This window comes from Nicotiana tabacum, chromosome 20, assembly GCF_000715075.1.
Source record: "Nicotiana tabacum cultivar K326 chromosome 20, ASM71507v2, whole genome shotgun sequence".
Taxonomy (NCBI): Eukaryota; Viridiplantae; Streptophyta; class Magnoliopsida; order Solanales; family Solanaceae; genus Nicotiana; species Nicotiana tabacum.
The window spans coordinates 56483694-56505691 of NC_134099.1; the positions used below are offsets into that span (position 1 = coordinate 56483694).

At 35.8% G+C, this 21998-nt stretch overlaps 2 protein-coding genes across 2 annotated transcripts; one reads left to right on the forward strand and one right to left on the reverse strand.

The window, feature by feature from the left end:
• Positions 1-4707: 4707 nt before the first annotated feature.
• LOC107806317 (uncharacterized protein At3g49055) lies at positions 4708-16743 on the reverse strand. Its single transcript, XM_016630456.2, has 5 exons — positions 14973-16743; positions 14821-14897; positions 14508-14619; positions 14227-14343; positions 4708-5277 (listed from the first exon to the last, which is right to left on the reverse strand). Exons 1-5 carry the CDS (start codon positions 16368-16370, stop codon positions 4924-4926), a joined length of 2058 nt encoding a protein of 685 aa, XP_016485942.1. The 5' UTR covers positions 16371-16743; the 3' UTR covers positions 4708-4923.
• Positions 16744-18869: 2126 nt separating this feature from the next.
• On the forward strand, positions 18870-20885 carry LOC107806315 (replication protein A 70 kDa DNA-binding subunit B-like). The gene is made up of 9 exons (XM_016630454.1): positions 18870-19040; positions 19132-19396; positions 19516-19600; positions 19685-19809; positions 19888-19969; positions 20055-20172; positions 20251-20408; positions 20499-20619; positions 20727-20885. Exons 1-9 carry the CDS (start codon positions 18870-18872, stop codon positions 20883-20885), a joined length of 1284 nt encoding a protein of 427 aa, XP_016485940.1.
• Positions 20886-21998: the final 1113 nt, after the last annotated feature.

The window sequence follows — 21998 nt, forward strand, 5'->3', positions numbered from 1 at the left end:
ATGTCGTGTCCCAAAATAAGGATATATATAATGTTTGTGTAAGGCATAATACATGGACATCCCTTTAAAGTTGTCTTCACTTTTCACTTAGACCCTTTATCTCAAATTGTTTCATTTGAACATTTTAACGAAGATTTTACTGTATCATTTAAACACAATATGTTGACATAGCAAAATAAGTGTTTCTCATATTTTTCAAGCGCGTGAAGTCATCCAAAAAAGTAAAGCCACGTACTTCTTGCCGAAAATGTACAGCTTCTGCCGAAAAAAATTCTGTCCAACTTCTCTTTTCTTCTCCACATGATCTGGACTCACCAAATTCCGCATACTTCTTTTTTTCTTCTGTCGGATTCTCGATCAACCAGTCCCTCAGTTTTTGCGTACCATGGGGCTTTCTTCCCCAAAGCCATATTGTTTCACATGACCAAAATTAGATTAAACTTAGTTCTTCTAAATCACACAAAAGTACGAATCTTCTCAAATCTAAATGCTTTCTATATTTATTCTTAAAATTTGAAGAAAAAATTACAACCAGATCTCGATCTACCATGCTCCACTTCCACCACTACACTATATAGATTGGCCTCGGAATATTATAGCTTTAATGAAAAAAAATGAGCAAAAAGAGATCACTAATTGGTTCACTTATGGAAAAATTTAGCCCATAATGGGCGGAGTCTCCAAGGTCGTATGTCAAGTTCGCCGAACTTTTTTTTTTGGGAGATTCATGACATTTTTGAGACGGTTAAATGATTTATGCTTTTGCAAGCTTTTGGGAATGACATGGGAAGAATCTTGATGGAACAGAATTTGCTCAAGGTGGAAGCTGGTGACAATTTTAGAGAACGAACAAACATAGTTGAGGATTAGTCCATTGGGGAAGATGACGGTGGTGGGGTGGAGTCCTTGTTTTTATATTTTATTTTATTTTCGAATTGTTTTTAATTTTAAAAAGTTAAATTCACGTGTCGCCATTTTATTCGTCAGGCGTGTGAATTACACGCACCTTTTGTGTGTGGCTGCCTACGAATTGTGTATCCAAATGACACAATAAACCCTTGGTTAAAGTACTCAAATAGAACAAATTTAAGATAGAGTGTCTAAGTGAAAAGTGATACAACTTTAAGGGACTGTCGATGTATTTTGTATTTATGTAACAATACAAGTTCTCTTTTTATGACTTTTAACTGATGACATACTTAAGCAATGTTACATACTTCTGAGACAAATCTGATGAGTTTTCCTTTTTATATCGCAACTAGTAAAATTGCTTCGCGCGGTCGTAAAAATTAAAATAAAACTAATTTTTTTTCTAATATCTGAGTATTAAAAGCATTTAGTCCTTAAGTCCAAATATGGAGTAGATTTCATGTTTTAATCCATTTTATTACTAGCAATTATTTTAACTTATTTGTTTAATTCATCATATGAGGATATTTTGCTTTTCCTAAATCTTCCTTTTTCTTTTTCTTCTTAAAGTAACTAAAGAGACCCCAAAGCATAACAATAGTATGCAAATAAGGGAATTCAAAGCATTAATTAGCCGATATAGTTCAGGGAATTGATTGGTCGTATGCTTTATTCATTTTTCAATGCCAAAAAATTTGAATGAACCGTCTTGTCCTGTATGTAAAAATAATGCAATATATATCATGAGATAAAGAAATCTTAGATGCAAAAACTCAAGCACCTTTTCTGCCGGCACGCAAATGTATATGTATTTCAACAATCACCATAATTTGGAGGATCAACACAAGAAGTCTTTGATGACTTCCAAGTTATCAATCAACATTTAATTTATTAACAAATGTATTAACTAAAAATTTGTGAATACAATACAATTTCATAAAGATAAGTTTCGAAATTTTCATTAATGAATATACCTGGCGAACATGCAGTATCTCTCTTCGTTATCTAATCACGAACGAAAGAGATATGGAAATTTTATAACATACAACATACCTTAACTCCTAATTATGTTCTAGCCAGAAATTTTTATCACACTACACATGAGTCCATCTTATAGGAATAAACAAAAGAAATTATAATTTATATGTTCTAGTTCTAATTTGTTAGATTGAAATTTTATGACTGAGTCATTCCAAACGAAAAAAATTAAAATCAAACATAATTCTCACAAAGTTTTCCAAAAGTTAAACGATCGACATTTCTGAATTCCAATGTGTTCAATCTCACAGAAATACAACAAAAACTTATTGATTTTTGGCTCGCCTGCCATAAGTGATACATTACTTAAGTACTATTTTTTGCTCGAAAATATACAATATTAAAGATATAGAATAAAAAATATGAAGAAGGTTAAAGATTATTCAATTTGCTCACATTGAGAAAAAGAAGAGAACTTTAATGAAGCAAATAACATTTTACCAATATATCTCATATTCCATGTTCTCCAACTGTCACTCTACTTGTTAGGGGTGGATCTATGATACCGAGATCACTTAAACTCAATATTTTCAATGCGGAGCATAAATTTACGTATAAAATTTTATTAAGTTGCAACAAAAAGTAAATATAAACACTTTAAAAATATAATGGCCATAGAATAATTAAATCCGCCTCTAGTGCCAGTATTTGTGTGAATGCATCAATGACAAAAAAAACTCAGCTTACTATAACTCTTATCCAAGAAACGAAAAAATAACGGAGAGAGAGAGTTAAAAAATCATTAATAATTATAAATAAATAAATAAAGGAGAGAGAGAGAGTAGGAGAGATCTCTTTTTGAATTCAATTGCCAAGTGAGGTTCATATCTCCATACATACTAGTAACTTCACAAATTTTTTTCTTCAACTTCTATAACTTCTTTTTTATCAATTGTTCCAACAGAATGAGATAGACAATTGTCATTCTGGATAACTTATTTAGTCCTTTAGAACAGAATTTTCTTCAAATAACACCTTCAGTTAATCATATATTATAATGTGACAGAAATTGAGGAAGATAAAGGGTTTCAGATCAAGAAATTAAAATAGGTCAGGAAGAAATAAACGAAAAAACTAAGAATTAAAAATGGGAAGAGAGATATTATCTATCACGTGGTTAGTCTAACGTATTGATCTTATGTCAAAAAACCTTAGGAAATAGATTGAAGACAAAGAATAAATCTGCAAATTCTTGCTTCTATTACTTTTTCCTTTAACAGTTGAATTCTCAAGTGAGATGGTTTGTACATGATTACATCTATTTACAAATGGGAAACTTGAGGCGACATCTGTCGCGAGATTTTACTTCCCGTGGTGGGCACATCTCTCATTTATGCAAAACTAAAACTACATACAAAGAAGAATAGCAATACTTTAATTCAAACAATCATATAATTGTTGATAATTTCATAAAGTGAAGAATAACGATATTGCAAGATAGAATAAGGAGCCATACCTATACCGCGGTGTCTTTAGAATTGATGCACTTTCCATGGGTAGACATTGGAGGAAGAAGAAAGAAGCTGAAAGACCTAGCCATTGTATTTGGAAGCCTAAACTAAATACAATTAATTTGAGTTTAACTTTTTAGAAGCATACGGTTAGCTTTCTATGTTACCAATGTGACCTATCAGATTAACGTTTTACGTTACCAATGTGACCCTTCAGAGCAAATCCATTAGTCTTTTATGAATCAGTTTTTTTGTTCTATAGCAGAATGAAGAAGAAATTGTAGGAAAAAGGAAAAAATAGGTAAATACTAATGTTGATCATAGGGACTGCCACATCATCTTTATATTGCCAGCTTTATATTTATATATAGATATTCTAAAGATCAATTATTATCCTTATTATTGGAATTTTTAACCCATTTGATTGAAAGTTGAAATACTATTATTGAGCAATCAGAACTCTTCGAGCACCATTTTTACATATTCATACAAATAGACCCTAGGAGATGAGTTGAGGTTCTACGAGATACCCATTACTCGGAGAACCTTCCTTATAGTATTGATGTGCTCCATTTATGGATATAAAAAAGTTAAGCGAGTCAAATTGATTATTGATTTTGGAATAAGGAGTCGTAGGCTCTATTTATTTTCGGTAAGATTATCATATTTGAATTTAAAGACGAATATCGCGGTATTTAAACTCATCCAACGATGTAACGCGTGACAAGATGAACATGTCCCGACAATACTAGCAATGTAAGGATTCACCATGAAATTGTCTACCACGACTTTTTTTATCCGGACTTAAATCGGTAATGAGTATTCACGCACACCGAGTTGATTTTTACGCGACTGAACATTGACCTCAAATCAGCCTTCTTTCGCGTCAAAACATGAATTGAGTTCAACAAAAATTTGTAACATCCTTTATTTTTGTAAATGGAAATTATTATTGAAGAAATATCCTACAATCCCTGCGAGCAAACTCTAGCAAATTAAGAACTACACTATAACTCTAATGCAACAAATGGTTTTACCTTCAACTTTACGAAATGAACAGTCCAATTCTTCGTTCTTCAAAGCACTTCCCACCATAAATCATTTCTCAGATACCATTTCAATTTCCTCTAATATTAATGGAGCTACCTTTACTTTTATTTGAGACCTTCTACTCCATTTCTATCGAAAGATTAAAAAACAAAGCTATTGAGGCCAAGAAAAAAATACCAATCCTTGATGCATGAACTACGAAAAGACAGACTTCCTCTGAACAGAGCCAGTGTAACTTGTGTACAATCCAAAAGGCTCGTTTTACTTTGAACAATTAATCTCCTATATCATTTATCTGATTATTTTTCTTACAAGTATCACAAAAAATATACAGCAGGTGGAAATTTGAAAAAGAAAAAAGAAAAAGCAGAGGAAATAATAAAAATGAATTACAAGAAGAGAACAAGAGAAAAGAATAAAATACTGGGAGTTCAAAGAAGCATACTATTGTCACCAGTAAGAGAAGAGGAGGCTGTCAAAGAAGGGGTTCAGAAAGTTCCATTTCATTGGCACTCTCTTGTTGTGTCTCTACACGTCTCGTACCTACCAAATCTAAGCCAAGCCATTGCCATGGCCAGCATATGTATCTTGGCCTGTTTAGAGCAGTTCTGGATGTTTCCCTGCCATCTAGCTCTTCAAGCTGACGAGTGAGCTCTTCCACTTTATCCCTCAGCCTCGATGCTCTTAAATCTGCCAGTCTCAATGATTTCTCAGCTGCATCTCTTGCAGCTATGGCTGCATCAGCTGTTTCTTCTTTGAATTTGAGCTTCTTCTCAGACTCTAGTACGGCTTCCTTCGCTGCCTCAAGCTCCTGGCGTACAGCCGACAACTGCAAGAACCATCGTTTTTTTGTTTTTGTAGAAATAGTCGATGAGTCAGTAACCGGAATGGCAGAACATGCAGCAGTTTATTTACAAGAAATTGCTGGAGAATTGGAAAAAAAAACATAGGCATACTGCTCGCTTTTGTATTCTACTAATAAATTATAAAGTATGAAATCAGAACCGCATTAATGTTAAATTATTTGGTTGATAGATTATTATAGAGTTCTCAATATCTCTAAACCACGATCCATGGACAATTTCATAAACTGAGGTGTATTCCTATCTGCATAGGGGACAAATGGTCAATGGTGCAAAACCCAATTGTTCATTCATTTCGGTAAGAGTTATCCTGTTGATTAAGAAATAAAATGTGATAATGTCCATGCACTTCCACGGCTGCACTGTTTTTCTAGTAGAAGAACATCTAAGTGCATGACTCCAATATAAAGTGCTGTTCTGAGCTTTAGTAGAATCTGATTCTCTCTCCGATAACGGCTCTAAAATTCGCTTTGACATTTGAGGTTCAAAGATTCACATAAAACCTGCATTACAAATTGACATAAAGAGAGATTTCTCTTCTGTCTATGGTCAGTGATGCTTGGTCATTGTTATTGTTTAAGTTATCTTGTTAATTCAGTAAATAAATGTGACATTGTCTATGCAATGCTCGGTATGCATTATTTTTCTAGTAGAATCAGACATCCAAGTGACTTACCCAGTATAAAAGTGCTTTCTTGAGCTTTACTAGATTGTAGATTCTGATTTTTCACAATAGCGACCCAAAAGTTTGGTATTCCATTTGAGAGCTAGAGATGGAATAAAGGCAATAACTTCTGGACATCAAACTCTGACCTTGCATCTTAGCTTAATGCATGTATGTAACAAGGCATAGTTAATAGCAACCTAGTGAATAGTATCAAACACCCAAGTTGCAGTTCTTCTGAAACGGCATGCCAAAGTTCATACCCCTTAGCAAGCTTTCATACATCACATCACGAATCACTACTACTATCTTAATACATAGGACACCCTAGTCTTCATATCGAGCACTCTACTCACTCTAATTCTCTTCCACTCTTTGTAGCCATAGTTATGATATTACAACCCAACTGGTCATTTTGAGTTCTAGGACTGTGGTCCCTTATTTGAGACTTCTCGTAGGTTCATTTGGTGATTTATGGGTAGCACGGCCCCGAAGGGTTCGGAAGCGTTTTGGGAGACTTGAACTTGAACTAGAAGCCTAAAGTGCTTAGACTTAACCAAAGTCAACATTTTGAATAAACGAGCTTAGATTCATGGTTTGAAGGTTCCAATAGGTTCAAATGATTTTGGACTAGTATGTATGTTAGGATTAGGACCCGAGGGGCTCAGGTGCATTTCGGCAAAAGTTTAAGAATTTTTAAGTTGATTTGAGTTATAGATTTGATTTGTAGCATTCCACTTTGTGTTTTGAGCCGTGGAATATAGTTTATATAGAGTATTTGGACTTGTTGGGATGATCTGAAAGGGCCCCCGGGCACTCGGGTGAGTTTTGAGGTGTTCGGGGAAGGTTTTTAAGGCAAAAACCAGCAATAAAATAGCAGCAGCACCCATTTCAGTCATTTTCTGTAATTTCAGCCAATTTTCAGCACTTGTAAATAACCTCATTTCATACATTCATTTCACCATTTTGGGAGCCAAGGAGCTCGGACTGAGGTGATTTTGAGGGGATTTTCATCTACCTCATTAGGGTAAGTAATTCTAACTTTTGAATCTATGATTATTACATAAATCTATTTTCGATTTTGCCTTAGAATCAAGGATTTCAAAGAGGGAAAAAGGGATTTTGAACCAATTTTTTTTTATGACCGAGAAATCAGTCTGGGGCCGATCCTTTGGACCAACGCAGCCTTCGAAACTCGGTGGATAATGAGCCCGCCCTCTACCCTTCTCCACTTAAATATCAGGCTTTGCTTAGCATGATGTGGGGGCTTGAACCTGTGACCTAAGACACAAATCCACCACCCTCTGCCACTTGAGCAGGGCCTGGGGGCATTTTGAACCAAAATTTTGAAAAGTGAATTTTGAGGTTTCGAATACCGATTTGGACTCAAATTTGAAAATAAATTACATATTTGGACTCGAGCGGCTATAAGTCACCGGAGTTGGTCTTGATCTTGGATTTTGACCATGTGGGCCCGGGTACATTTTTTGTTTGACTTTTGAGATTCTGATAAAGATCGAGTCTTTTTCATATGTGATTGATTCCTATAGCCTTATTTAACCTCGTTAAGTATTATTTGGCTAGATTTTGGACGTTTGGAGGCCATAAAGAAAGGAAAGGCGCTTTTGAAGGTTGAAGCTTATTTCGAAGAAGGTAAGTATCTTAGCTAACCTTGACTTGAGGAAATTTTTCCAAAGAATGGATTTTTTTTTTTTTTGATAAGGTAAATTGTATTAATCAAAAGGGAGAGAACTCCCGTATACAAGAAGTATACCAAAAAGTAGAGAATTTACATCAGAACATGATTCTTTACAAAAGACGCCCAATCTTCTATACAAATAGGGGCTATATGAGTGAACCAAAAAGCGATCAAAGATAAAAGACTATTCTTAAGATGTGAAAAAGGAGACTCAATCCCCTCAAAAGCTCCCCAAACTATCCACATGAGTGCTAACGGGGCGAACTTCCACGCCTTTTGCTTTCTTCTTCTACGGAAACCGGCCCAGTTATATAGCATTTCCTTTACGGTGCTTGGCATCACCCATTGAACACCAAAAAGGTTCAGGATCGCCCTCCACAAAGCCGAGGACACAGGGCAATGCAACAAAAGATGATCAACTTCTTCCCCTGAGCTTTTACACATATACCACCAACTAACAAGTGTAATTCCCCTCTTTTGCAGATTCTCAGCAGCCAAAATCACTCCCCTCGCCGCTAGCCATGCAAAAAAGCACACCTTCGTGGGCGCCTTAGGAATCCAGATCGAGGAATATGGAAAAGAGGCCTCCTCTCTCACCAACATACTCTGGTAAAAGGACTTTACGGTGAACAGACCATCGCCACGCAAACCCCATCTCCAAGAATCACAAATGGTTGAGGCCTGTCTTGCCCATATAGCAGTGTCAATAAATCTTGGAGCTCCGCAATCTCCCAATCTTGCATGTTCCTTCTAAATGAGAGGTCCCATACTACCCCCTACATGCTCGTTACGAATCTGTTGGACCATCAATTCCTTCTGGTTTGAAACTCTGAAGACGTGGGGAAGGAGACCCTCAGAGTATCCTCTCCACACCACCTATGATTCCAAAAACGGATTCTCCTTCCATCTCCCACCCTGTAAGAGATGTTGCCACCGAAGGATTCCCAATTCTTCATGATGCTCCTCCACATGCCACACCCGAAAGGTGTTGTGATTGCCTTGGTCCTCCAACCCCTCCCGTGGAATCATACTTTTCTACTATGACCTCCCTCCATAGAGCATGCTCTTCTACCCCGAATCTCCCCACCCATTTCCCTAACAAAGCTCTGTTGAATACCCTAAGATCTTTTACTCCAAGTCCACCCCACTTCTATGGGGAAGTGATTGTTTGCCAATTCACTAGATGATACTTTCTAGTTCCATCCGCTGCATCCCAAAGAAAATTCCTTTGAAGCCGCTCCAGTTTTTCTGTAATGCTCACAGGAGCTTGCATCAGGGACAAGTAATAGGTGGGCATACTAGATAAAGTGCTTTTAATGAGCACTTCCTTTCCGCTTTTTGACAAGTACCGTTTCTGCCAGCCTGCTAATCTTTTTTCAACCCTTTTGATCACTGGATTCCAAGTCGTAGTATCCTTATGCGAAGCACCCAATGGGAGACCCAGGTAAGTAGTGGGAAGGGAGCCCACCTTACATCTGAGAACATAAGACAAAACATCAATGTTAGCAACGTCACCCACCGGGAAAATCTAACATTTGCCGAGGTTGATTTTGAAACCTGATACTATCTGAAACCACTGCAGCACCTGCTTCAGGTAGGTCAACTGATCCATATCGACATCACAGAAAACTAGGGTGTCATCCGCAAAAAGCAAATGAGAGACTCTTCGGGCACTGGGCACCCCGATCGGAGCTGAGAATCCTCTTAAGAAGCCTCCGCCCGCCGCTCGATCCATCATTTTACTCAAATCATCCATCACTAGAATGAATAGCATGGGGATAGGAGACCCCTAGAGCTGCTAAAGAAACCACACGGGATACCATTAATCAGGACAGAGAATCTGACTGAGGAAATGCAGAATTTGATCCATCCCCTCCATCTTGCCCCAAACCCCATCCGCATCATAATGAAATCCAGGAACTCCCAATTGACATGGTCGAAAGCCTTCTCAAGGTCCAACTTGCATAGTAAGCTGGAATCTCTATTTTTCCTTCTGGAGTCTACAAGTTCATTTGCCACCAAAGCGGCATCCATGATCTGCCTACCTTCCACAAACGCATTCTGGGAGGACGAAACAGACACGTCAAGAACCTTCTTGAGTCTATTGGAAAGCACTTTAGAAATAATCTTGTAAATGCTCCCCACAAGACTAATAGGCCTGTAGTCACTGATAAAGTGAAATGCACCTTCTTTCTTAGGCACAATAGTAATAAAAGAAGCATTAATACATCTCTCGAAAACACCATTCACATGGAAGTATTCAATGGCTTCCATCAACTCCCCCTTGATGGTGTCCCAACAGAGCTGAAAGAAGGCCAAGAAGAAACCATCAGGGCCGGGGGCCTTATCACCAGCACAAGTCGACACAGCCTCGTGCATCTCCTCCTCCTCGAAAGCCCTTTCTAGCCACTCATTGTCTCCCTCCCCTATGTGGTTGAACTCTATTCCCCCCAAAGCCGGCCTCCAACTAACTTCCTCTGTATAAGTTCTCATAAAACCCCACTATCGCCCCTTTTACCTCCTCCTATCCCTCAATCACCCCATCCACAACTAAGGACTCTATGAAGTTTCTCCTTTGATTTGCAACCGCCACCCTGTGGAAAAATTTGGTATTTGAATCCCCTTCCTTTAACCATAGTGCCCTCGATTTTTGCCGCCAACTAGTCTCCTGAGCTATTGCTAACTCGACTATTTCCCTTTTAACCTCCCCCAAATCTCTCTTTCTCAGATTCATCTAACTCTCTCGCCCCTTCCCCTCTCTCTAGATCCCCCAATTCATACATAAGCTCCCTCATTTTAACCTCTACCCTCCCAAAAACCTCCTTATTCCACCTAATAATATCTCCCTTGAGCAATTTAAGTTTCTTCGAAAGACGGAATGAAGGTGTCCCTGATACCCCGTAGCTTGTCCACCATTCTTTCACCTTGTCACCAAATCCTGGCACCTTCAACCACATGTTCTCGAATCGGAAGGGAGCACGCACCCCCTCCCTCTGCATCCATCTAGCAAGATAGGCAAATGATCCGAAGTCAGCCTAGGTAAAGGAATCTGCAGCATATTAGGCACTAGCTCATCCCAGGAGGGCGATATTAGAAATCTATCAAGTCTAGACCTTGAGTTAGAATCCTCCGCCCTGGCCCAAGTAAACCTTTCCCCTGACAGAGGAAGATCAATGAGAAAGTGATCATTGATGAAGTCAGAAAACTCCTCCATGGCCCTCGAAATCATACTACACCCTAATCTCTCCTCCGGGAATTTAATAGTGTTAAAGTCTCCCCCAAGAAACCATGGAATATCCCATTCCCCCATCATATTGGCCAGTTCCTCCCAGAAAAACACCTTGGACCCTTCTCCTACCGGTCCGTACACTCCCCCAAATCCCCACTCCACCCCACTCACTCTATCTTTGACAAGAGCTGCTAAAGAAAAAGCTCCCTTCTTAATCTCTTTTACCTCCAAGCTTCTATCATCCCACATTAGAAGAATGCCCCCGGCACTTCCCACTGCTGGAACCCAGTCATATTTTACCCAACTACCTCCCCAGACACTCCTCACAATCACATCCGACAAAACTTCCATTTTTGTCTCCTGAAAGCAAACTAGGTTAGCACCTCACTCTCTAACTCCCACTTTGATGATGGCCCTTTTATTTGGGTCATTCATCCCTTCACATTCCATGAAAGAATCTTAACTTCCATAAGAAACAATATCCCCCTTCTCCCCACCCCCTCTAATCGAGCTCTCTTCCTCCCTGTCACACACCCGGCCCCTTCTCTGGTACACCACTATATCCCCTAAATTATTTTGCTTAACACCTTGACCCAACTTCCTCCCTGCACCATCATAACAAGATTGTTGCTCAATCTCCCTCAACAGTTCTAACACCCTATCTTCCTTCCCTTCAAAAGAATTACCAAGGAACTTCCCAAAGTTTAATAGTTTATCCTCCATCAAGAAAGACATATCCCCTCCTCCAATCCGTGACGAAATCGGACAGGCGTCTTCTATATGAACCCTTTCCTTACCCCTACCGGAGGAATACAAGACCATAGCATTGCTAGCAATAGGAACTTTAGGTGCCGAAAGGATCTCGCCATTTGCTTGAGGGGTATCAATCTCTGAAATTAGCACCCTGCTGCTACATGAATGACCAGGAACACCAGTAGGGTAGCAGGAAGGAGGAGAGCATGGAGTCATTGGCGGCATCTTAACTGGAGATACTGGTCCGGCACTAACATCAGATGGGGCATGCTCAACGATCTTCCCAGAAGAAGAAGAAGCTTGAAGTGTAGCCTCAACACAACTAAGCCCAGGAGCAGATGAGGGGGCGATGGAGTTGGGTCCATCAGAGGCGGGAGGTTGTGGAATAACAGTACCATCTATAGCCGATGTCGCCCCTGAAGCAGCGGCCATCGAAGAAGCTAACAACGAATGGACTTATGTGCTACATGTGATGGGAGTGACATATACGAGTTGACGAGCGTATATGTTGATACCAATGTTGTACTATGTTTGGGGTAGATTTTAGGCTTCTTTAAGCCTTGTTTTGATCATCTTCTACTTATGACATGCTTTACTTGTTTGTATGACTACCTGAACATTTTATTCATGTTAGAGATAGGTTCATATGTATTGGACTACATGAGTTACTTGTTAGTCATATATTGATCATTATTATTCTTTGAGTCATGACTATATGTGCATCATCACATACTAGTTTAACATGATAGGATATTGTATGTCATAACTAGTTGTTGTACGACCATTTAAGCATCTTATTCATGCTAGAATAATTTTATAGACACCCTTCTTATGCTAATTTAATATTATGGATTTCATGTACTGGTTTTACATCGTAGAACTGTGTAGTCATACACTCTTTCATATACACACTTTGTTAGCTTATATACTTGCTCTCATTACTTATTTGAGACTGTTGTGAGCCATTGAGTTGATAGGGCATGTGAATTCACGCTCCTGCTTTATTTCAGTTAATTTTTTGGGACAGGTGATGACAACACTCTTCTATTTCTTCTGGGTTTTTTTTCCAGATCTATTATTCCTTCCTTCTTTGAATATAACAGGAAAAATCACAAGTATCTTTTGTCAGAAGAGAGAACTCATTGGGTATGGCCTTCTTTTTCCCAGATGTATTGTTCTGATCATCTGGCCTTGCTAAAGGAACAAACTCTTGACCAGGAGAATAAAAAGAAACCTGACAGCAAAGGGATCTCAATTTCTAAGGAAATTCTGTCTCTAAAGAGAGCCAGCAGACATATCACACCAGAATCCAAATCAATCAATCAATCAACTTGACCTCAAAACCCAACTAGTTGCGCCTGTTTGTGTGAATCTTCTATATCCTTTTGGCTCTATACACATTCATTGAATCAATTGCTGATTCCTAAAAGCATAGCTTACATAAGGGCGTCGAGCTCACTACACATGGTAGGTTCTTGTGCGCTTTACATGCTTTGGCCAACTTTCTTGATAATATGAAATTTCACCTCTTTCCTTTTTATATCACAATGTACTACCTCCTGCTAGCAACAAAAAATTACTCAAGACTTTGGAGTTGATTTTCTTTTTGAAACAGAACTTTGAAATTGAATATCTCGTTTTGGCTTTCATATCTTTAAATCTAATTCAAAATTGAGATAGATCGCAACGCAATTTGAGAACTTTTTTGACTCAAAGCTTTCTAAAATTACCTCTAGCATTAAATGTTTAGCTATAAGCTGTTAGAACAGCAGTATCACCGTACTCTAGGCTAAGAGGCACACTCTCAAATCCTGAAGCCAAAATATCCATTTTACAGCATTATATTGTCATCTTTACTTAATAGCAGGATAATACAGAGTTGACATAGAATTTTGTTCCTCCACATGCCCCAAGTCACAATTAAGCATCAACATGCCTGACAAACTCGCAAAAGGGAGATTCAGCGACTAAAAATTGAGAAACGCAAGCCAATAACCACCTCTTCACACTGAAACCCCCCCCCCCCCCCAAAAAAAAAAAAAAAAACTCCTCCAAAATAAAAAGGGGGGGAGGGAAAGAGAAGAACATTACTAAAACAACTTTTAAGATCCATCTCTTTTCATGAAGTAGTAAATATCTTTTATCATTCCAAGACGTTTAATTTAAAGGCCAAACGAAACAAGGGTTACACTTCAAACCCATGAAAAGGTGTCTGGTTGGAAGAAAAATCTGCCCAAAGCAGATGATTTATCTTCATTCTAAAATACAATAGTTGATACAGAAGTTGAAAGACTTTGGCAGTACTGATGAAGTAACCAGTTTCAGCCTCACAAATAAGTCAGAAACATGCTAACAGTTTCTTAGCAATTGAATAAACAACCACAAGTGTGACAGCATGTGTCAGCTTGTGTTCTAGTGGAAACAGAACAGCATAAAAACCGAAACCCCCAGCACGACAAAAGTTTTCCCGGACCAGTTTAATAGAGATCAGATTCCACTCGTCAGAAATGCATTTATGACTTTCACAATAATTAGTTAAATTACATTAAGAGCGTTTAAGCATCAATTACCTGTGCATCACATTCTTGTTCAACAGCTTTACCTGCAGCAGCTTCTTGCTGTGCAGCGATTTTCCACCGTGTAATTTCTTCTTCAGCGGCAGTGATGTCCATCATAAGCCCTTCAACCTACAATGAAGAAAGTTATTTGTAAGATAATAAGACAAAAAGGATTACATATGAATATGAGCTTACCAGAATTCTCCTACGCAAACCTCCACAAATGACATCAAACTCTATGAACCAAATACCAGTATTATGACATAATATATTGAGATTTGGCAGTGCATTACATTTTCATTTGCCACCCTCTCCTTCTCTTCAAGTTCCTCCACACGTTGCTTCCATTGGCTGAGTTCCTTCACTTGTGTTTCCACATGTTCCTTCAGTAAACTTGACTCTGCCCTTTGATTCAGTAAAGCAAAATGATAAAACAACATAGTCAGGATAAGGATAGGCTAAGTCATACTCGAGTGTTTCTAGAGGAGAAAAAGAAGACAAAGGGGCCATGCATCAGATCTGCTCGCTCAAGCCGAGTAGCATCACATAGTGATGAAATGCGGCTCAAAAAACAGTTAACCCAATATAAGCTTGAACAGGAGGTACCTTAGCTCTTCCACAGTATGTTTTAGGTCAATGATCTCAACCTGAGACTGCCTAATTATATTTTCTAATGCACCAGCCTACATCAAGAACATCAATTAGTTAATAAAATAACAAGAAACTTTAAACACGAATTAGTACCAAAAAAGACTTACCAAAGCATATACTTCATCCTCTTCTGTATTCGCTGCATCCTTTTTATTATCAGAAGCAGGGATCTTGCCATCGCCAACACGATTATTGAACTTGTAATTTATCCCAGCTTCTCTCAATCCATTTTCCGCTATCTTAAACAATTCATTTGTTTTGGATGATAAATCCACTGAAATTCTCTTTGAAAGAGCACTTCTCAGTAAAGACCCAATTTGTTCTTTTTCTTTTACTAATTGAGAAACTGACTCATTTAGTTTTTTCACTTCACGACTCCTCTCCTCTAACAAATCCCTCGTTTTATGGACAACGAATTCACTCATTTCATAAATAGATTCCAATCCCGCTAAAACCGCCCTTATATTCTCTTCCATGTCCATCTCTTGCGCAAGAAACAAGGATTCCGACAACTCAGATGCCTTCCTCGCATCAACAACCTTAACAGCATTATAAATCTGTTCGTGTATATTCCCAACATATTTCAGTTGCTCAGCAAGTAATGGTCTTTGCATTTCCAGCTTTGTTTCTGAACTGCTTAACCTACCCTCGTATTCACTCACCAAATCCCTCAATCCAACCACTTCACTCTCCAATGCATTTTGCTTCTCACACATCACTCCTTCCAACTCCGATAGTTTCTCATCTTTTTCACTTACAGATTTCTCTAAACTGTCGACAACTGAAGCTTTCTTCGCAACCTCCTCTCTCAAACCACTAATCTTCGCCTCTAACTCTGAAACTTCAATAGCAATTTCATAATTCCTGTGTTCCATTTGTTCCCGTGCCTCGTTCCATGACTTTGTTGTTGATTCAATCTGTCTTAAAAGCTCCTCTACAATCTCATTCATCCGTTTGATCACACCATACGAGACAGCTGGCAATCCTGTGTATTTCGGTGACCTAGGTAATCCACCAGCTACAAAATTCTTAAATTGACTAACTTTTCCAGATATTTTATCAATTCCACTAACTAACATTGAACCAGAAGTTTCCATCTCAGTTCTCATTGATTCTTTCGCTTTTTTCACTTCCTCTAACTGCTTAGCAAAATCATCTTTCTGCTTAATCGCTTCTTTTAGTTCATCCGTTACCTTCTCGACTGTTCTAGAAACTTCTTCCTTTTCCCGTAATGCTTCATCGCGTTGTCTCGAGTGCTCATCGCGCTTTTTGATTGCTTCATGAGCGAGAACTCTCAATCTGTTAAACGAAACTTGCAATTCCGATTTCGAATTCTCTGCGGCTAATCGAGATTGCCGCTCTCGATCCAGCTCCGCAAGAATCTCATGGAATTTCTCAATTGAGACATCTTCCGGTGGCGGAGAATTTATATCAATAGGTAGCGGATCATCCGCCTCCACGTCGCTCAGTACAGCGTCGTTGTCTTCCTCACCGGCGCTCGCCATGAATAAATTGCAAAATTTTACAATCTAAAACTTTGACATGACTAGTTACTTACGAATTCTTGCATCAATTCGATAATTCAAAATCCTCAAACCCTAAAATTAAGATAAAGCTGAAGTCAACTAAGTGTAAAACAAAAGGAAACCGATCTCGAAGATATGGTGATCGCCGGAGATTACGTCGAAAGGAGTGGATTTTGTATATTGTAAGGATAATCGGGGATTGATGATCGGCGAGATTTCAGTTCGGAGAAATTAAGTGCAGTAAATGAAGAGAATGAAACCTTGGGGGTTCCGTTCAATTATGCCACCACCTAGTCTCTCGTTCTTGTTGGTTTTTATCTTGTTTTTACTTTCTTTTTTTTTTTTTTGGATGTTGGGTTTTTAATTCAGTTTTCTTTTATGTTTCCCGAAAACCGGAAGGAAAAAATGTGACTCGTGCACTTGTTGTCTTTTGGCTTTTACGGTCGGAAAAGGAAAAACATGTGAGGAGGAAGCTTCCTTTTTTTTTTTTTGGTAATAAAAAAAAGTTAAATATATTGTTGTCTTGGTTGTGTAATTACTAAGAGTAGTAATTAATCGCTCTGATAATTATATACTAGTATAGTAATTATCTTTGTTATTTGCCATAACGTAATTGTAATGTAATTCTCACTGTCACGTTTGATTGGACAAGTATAATTATATAATTAAATATATTTTTTCCAGATAAACCTATTGAAATATATTAAAATTTGGGGGAGTTATATTTAAATACAACTCTCACACATACATTGCAATTAAGTGATCTATATTTAACTTTGCAAGCCCAAAAATAATAGGCTAAGATTCAACATTCAATTCCAAATAGGTTCTCGAAATTATTATTTAATTTTTTTTTAAAATGCTCAAGCTTTTAATCTAATTTTTGAATCTGTAATTGTCACTCAAATATTAGTTCAACAAACTAAATATATTTGGGTGGTAAAAAATTAAATTTTTAAGATAATCCACCATTGTTGAACACACTTTAATAAGTAGGTTTAAATTTCGAATATGATTTTATTAGAAATTTGGAGTGGATGTTGTTTAGACTTGTTAGAAATAGTATAAAGAGGTTGTATACAAAATTTGAAGTCATTTAGTAAAGATTAACCATTGTTGAACAAGCTTAAATAAGTTTATTTAAATTTCGAATCAGGTTTTGTGAGAAAATTGGAGTGGGTATTCTTTAGACTTGTTAGAAATAGTATAAGGAGGTTGTATACAAAATTTGAAGTCATTTAATGGAGATCTGGAATGGTTTGAACAAAAATTGCAATTGAAAATCGTGGAAGTTTGTATACAAAAGTTTGTATAAATCTATATTATATTAAAATCACGAAGGCCCTTAGCGAAATGTCGTTCGCCTTTTTTTACCCTTTAAGACATAGAGTTCCCATATGACAATATAGTGATTTAAGTATTTCATAAATATTTAAAAATATCACTTAATTAATTTAGTTTTCTGATTTTTTGGTAAATTTTTCTTCAATTATTTGTTATTAAACTTTGCCTTAATTAATTGGTTAAATTTTGTCACGTTTCTTACCGAAGGAAAGTTAACAAAAAAAATTTCCTAAACTTTTACTCTCATTAAATTTTGTCCCGTTTCTAACCCAAGGAAACTTAACAAAAAAAATTTCCTTCGTCCGTTGCACACAAGGAAAGTGTAAAAAAATTTCCTTCGTCCGTTGCACACAAGGAAAGTGTTTAGAATTTGACTTCGTCCAGGGAAATATTTTGGTAGAAGTTTTTATTATTTGATAAATTTTTCTTGTCTCTTTAACTTACACACAAATTTACTTTATATAATTTCTTTTATGTGTCAAATTGTGTACCATAATACTTCTATAAAAGAAGCTACAATGTCACAATTTAATCATCAAAGTTCACCCTATTCCAACATCGCGATTTCAGGTGTTGTTTTTTTTTACTAATATCAACATCTTTTGCTACTTTGTATTTTCCAAGCACATTTGCATGCACCAGTTTTTAATGTTGTATCACTAATTTATTTTTATTGTTGCATCAATAATTTTTTATTATATAGTTTTTGTTTCATGTTTTTGACTTGGCTAATTTTACATCTCACATAATTTATAAATTTTGTTACAGGTTATTGAAGAATTGCAATTCATCACAGAAAATCGGTTAGACATTCGATCTAAGTCTTATCATTTAAATATTAGTATTATTTATTTCCTTTGTTGTATAATTAATAATACTTATAATTGTTATGCCAGCTCAAGTTGCTTGTTTTAAAAAGAATTAAAAATTATACTATCTGCTTTAATTTGTGTTATATTAATACTACATGATTTGCGTTATTGCAATTTCCATGCTTGAATCACTCAGATTTCAACAATTACATCTGTTCAGGTAAACAATCTTCCTTATATTATAAAAATAATCAATTATTGAATTAGTCACTTTGATAACTTATAAAACTCTTAAGCATGCTTTATTTTAGGTACACTTGCAATGGCCAGTGAAAAGGAATTGTTAGACCAATGTGTCCCAATTAATAGTCTAAGAGTATCCGATTCAAGTTGGGTAATACGAGTGTTAGTGTTTGGGAGTGGAATAGTAAAAGAATTCAACAATAAAACAAATCAAGGCACCCGAAAAATTGTGACATTAGTTGACGAAGAGGTAATTGTTATTTTATATCAATATTTTATTTCATGTCTTTTCATATTATAGTTTTAACCATCAGATTAACTTACAGTGAAATTTTTTACAGGGAACAAAAATTCACGCTACACTTTTCAATGGTTATATTGAGTTGTGGAAAAATTATTTACAACAAAACAAGATCTATTATATCATAAACGGACGCATCAATAGTGCAAATCCGAATTTTCAATCAGTGCACAACGAGCTTGAGATTGGATTTAAGGAAAATACGTTAGTTGAAGAAAGCAATAGTCACTTTTCGACCATTGGTTTTTCAAATAATTTTATTTCATTCGATGAGGCATCAAAGTGCACCAATGGAACAATTTTTGGTAAGTTGTTTAGATTTCATCTCATAATCTTTCACTAAATATACAAATAATATTTTATTTCTATTCTGCTTATTAATTTTTGGGTAATATACATATAATTATTTTGATATTCTTTTTAGATATAGTTGGAATTTTAGTGGATATTAAACCCTCCATGGGAGAAGGTTCAAAGAAACGAAGGGAGATAGTGCTTATCAACGAGATGTAAGTTGGTAGTTTTAGTTCAATATGTTAAATGTTTCTTCGTAATTAAGATGAATGTCTAATATATTTAATTGTAAATTTCAGGGTTGATAGAAAGACTGTAACCTTATGGAATGATTTCTCAGAGATAGACGGTCAAGTACTACAAAAATTGATTGATGAAAAACCTGTCGTTGCGGCATGTGATGTTAGGAAAACATCATATAGAGGTAATATATCAAGAACTTTGGTATTTTTTGTAAATTGTAGAATTTTTTATTATATTTAACCTTTTTTTATTTGTGAAGGAAATTTTTCAATATCTACTACATACGTTAGTAGTATAATGATAAATCCAAAGTTTGAAAAGGCGGTAGCTCTCCAAAAATGGTAATATTTGCTTAGTTTTTCTTTTAAGTTTAAGCAATCTTAGTAAAATATAGTTATTATTATTTACTAATTACACAATATGCAGGCATGACTATAAAAAGGCAAAAAACATAGATATTAGTTTATTGCCAAGTATACAACTGAAAAATGCTCGAGAAGTAAAGATTGAGGACATCAAAGATGATTCGTTCGACAATAAAGAGGTAAATTATTCCAACTACTTAATATTTATACTTTTTAAAAATGACCTATCTAACCTATTTTGTTATATTTATTTGCAGGATACATATTTTAAATTTAATGCAAGAATAAAAGATATAATGAACAAAGACGAACCATGGTATTCTTCTTGCAAGAAATGTTACAAGAAAGTGGACGTTATAAATAATATTGCAAAATGTCATCATTGTGGCGTCGAGAATGTTGATTACCAGGAAAGGTAAAACACATAAAAAAAAATTCAATTCTTTCTCTACATTTTCACATATCAATAAATGAGCTAATTGTTTGATTATTTATGAATTTGTAGGTATATTCTAAAGCTTGAGGTGTTTGATAAGAAAGAACGTTGTTATGTTACACTGTTTGAATCTACAAGATACTTGCTTGGTTGTGATGTTACAACGTATATACAATCAATATCTCAAAAGGTCAGATTATCTCTTGATTACACCATTATAAAATATACAAATTAGTGACATTTATGTGGTTTGAATACCTTATCCAATCTTAACTAATTTACTCTTTTTTTGTACAGAAAGAAGAATTCAAATTTTATCGCAAATTGGTGTTGAGTCGGGAAAAAGAGTTCACCTTTCTTGTCAAAATTGATTCCAAAAATGGTGGCGATCGAGATGGAAGACGATTTATTGCGGAGGAGATCCAGGAAGTTGAAAAATTGCTGCAATTGAAATAGATGAAGAGATACAAACGGAAACAGGAATCAAGAAGACCAAAAAAGTCGAAGAAGACATCAACAACCCAATAATTTGCAAAAAAGTCAAAATTGAAAAGGATTAGTGTTGTTGCATTCTCTAAGAAATATAAGCTCTTTTTTCCCCGTATTCTATATAGTTATTGATTGTTGAAGTTTCTATTTTCTTTTAAATAATAAGGAACAACTTTTGCTGGCATATATATAATATTTAAATATCAATTTTACTCGGTGTATTCTTTGTACTATGTGTGTTTTAGCTGAATTAGAATACGATATTAACTACTAATTGTATTCCACAGGCTATTCTTCATTAACCACATATGGCAAAACAAGGTACATATAAACATAATTAACAAATTATGTTCTTTATAATTTTGTTAATTGCGGCATTAATTTTTTTAAAAAATATTTCTTTCTATATGTATAGATCAAGGCAATGTTTCTTATGCGATTCGGAGATTTAGCAAATATAATGCTTTACATGCGTCAAAGTCAAATTATGGAAACAACAATATATATGAAGAACAAAATTCAGGTAAAATTACTATTAGCCTGTAGCTGTTTCCTTGGCAAAATTCACTTCAAGCTGCATATTTTAACTTATTACATCAGATCAATACATAATCACTTTTATTCATGCATGTGTATTAATTGTTTTTAAATAATTTTTGCTCCACTAAAATATTATAGGCTAAAAATGTTTATTTACTGCAACTTCCAAATGAAATTCTAATTCATTATAGCATAAATCAATTTAATTGTTGGGACCATTATCCATCTAAAATCCTACTATAAATTCGTTACCCTTTACTTAGTTATACTATATTAAAAGCACGAAGGCCCTTAGCGAAATGTCGTTCATCTTTTTTACCCTTTTAAAATAAAGTTCACACTAGACAAAATAGTCATTTAATTATTTTTCTAATATTTAGTATTTTAAAGTCAACTAAAACTTTACTTATTAAAGTTTTCCTTATTTGAACGACTACACAAAAAAATCTAAGTATATATCAAAATTAGTTACATTTACCATATACAATATTATAATACTAAAAATATGAATGTTTCCGTATTATATTTTCTAAGAGGATG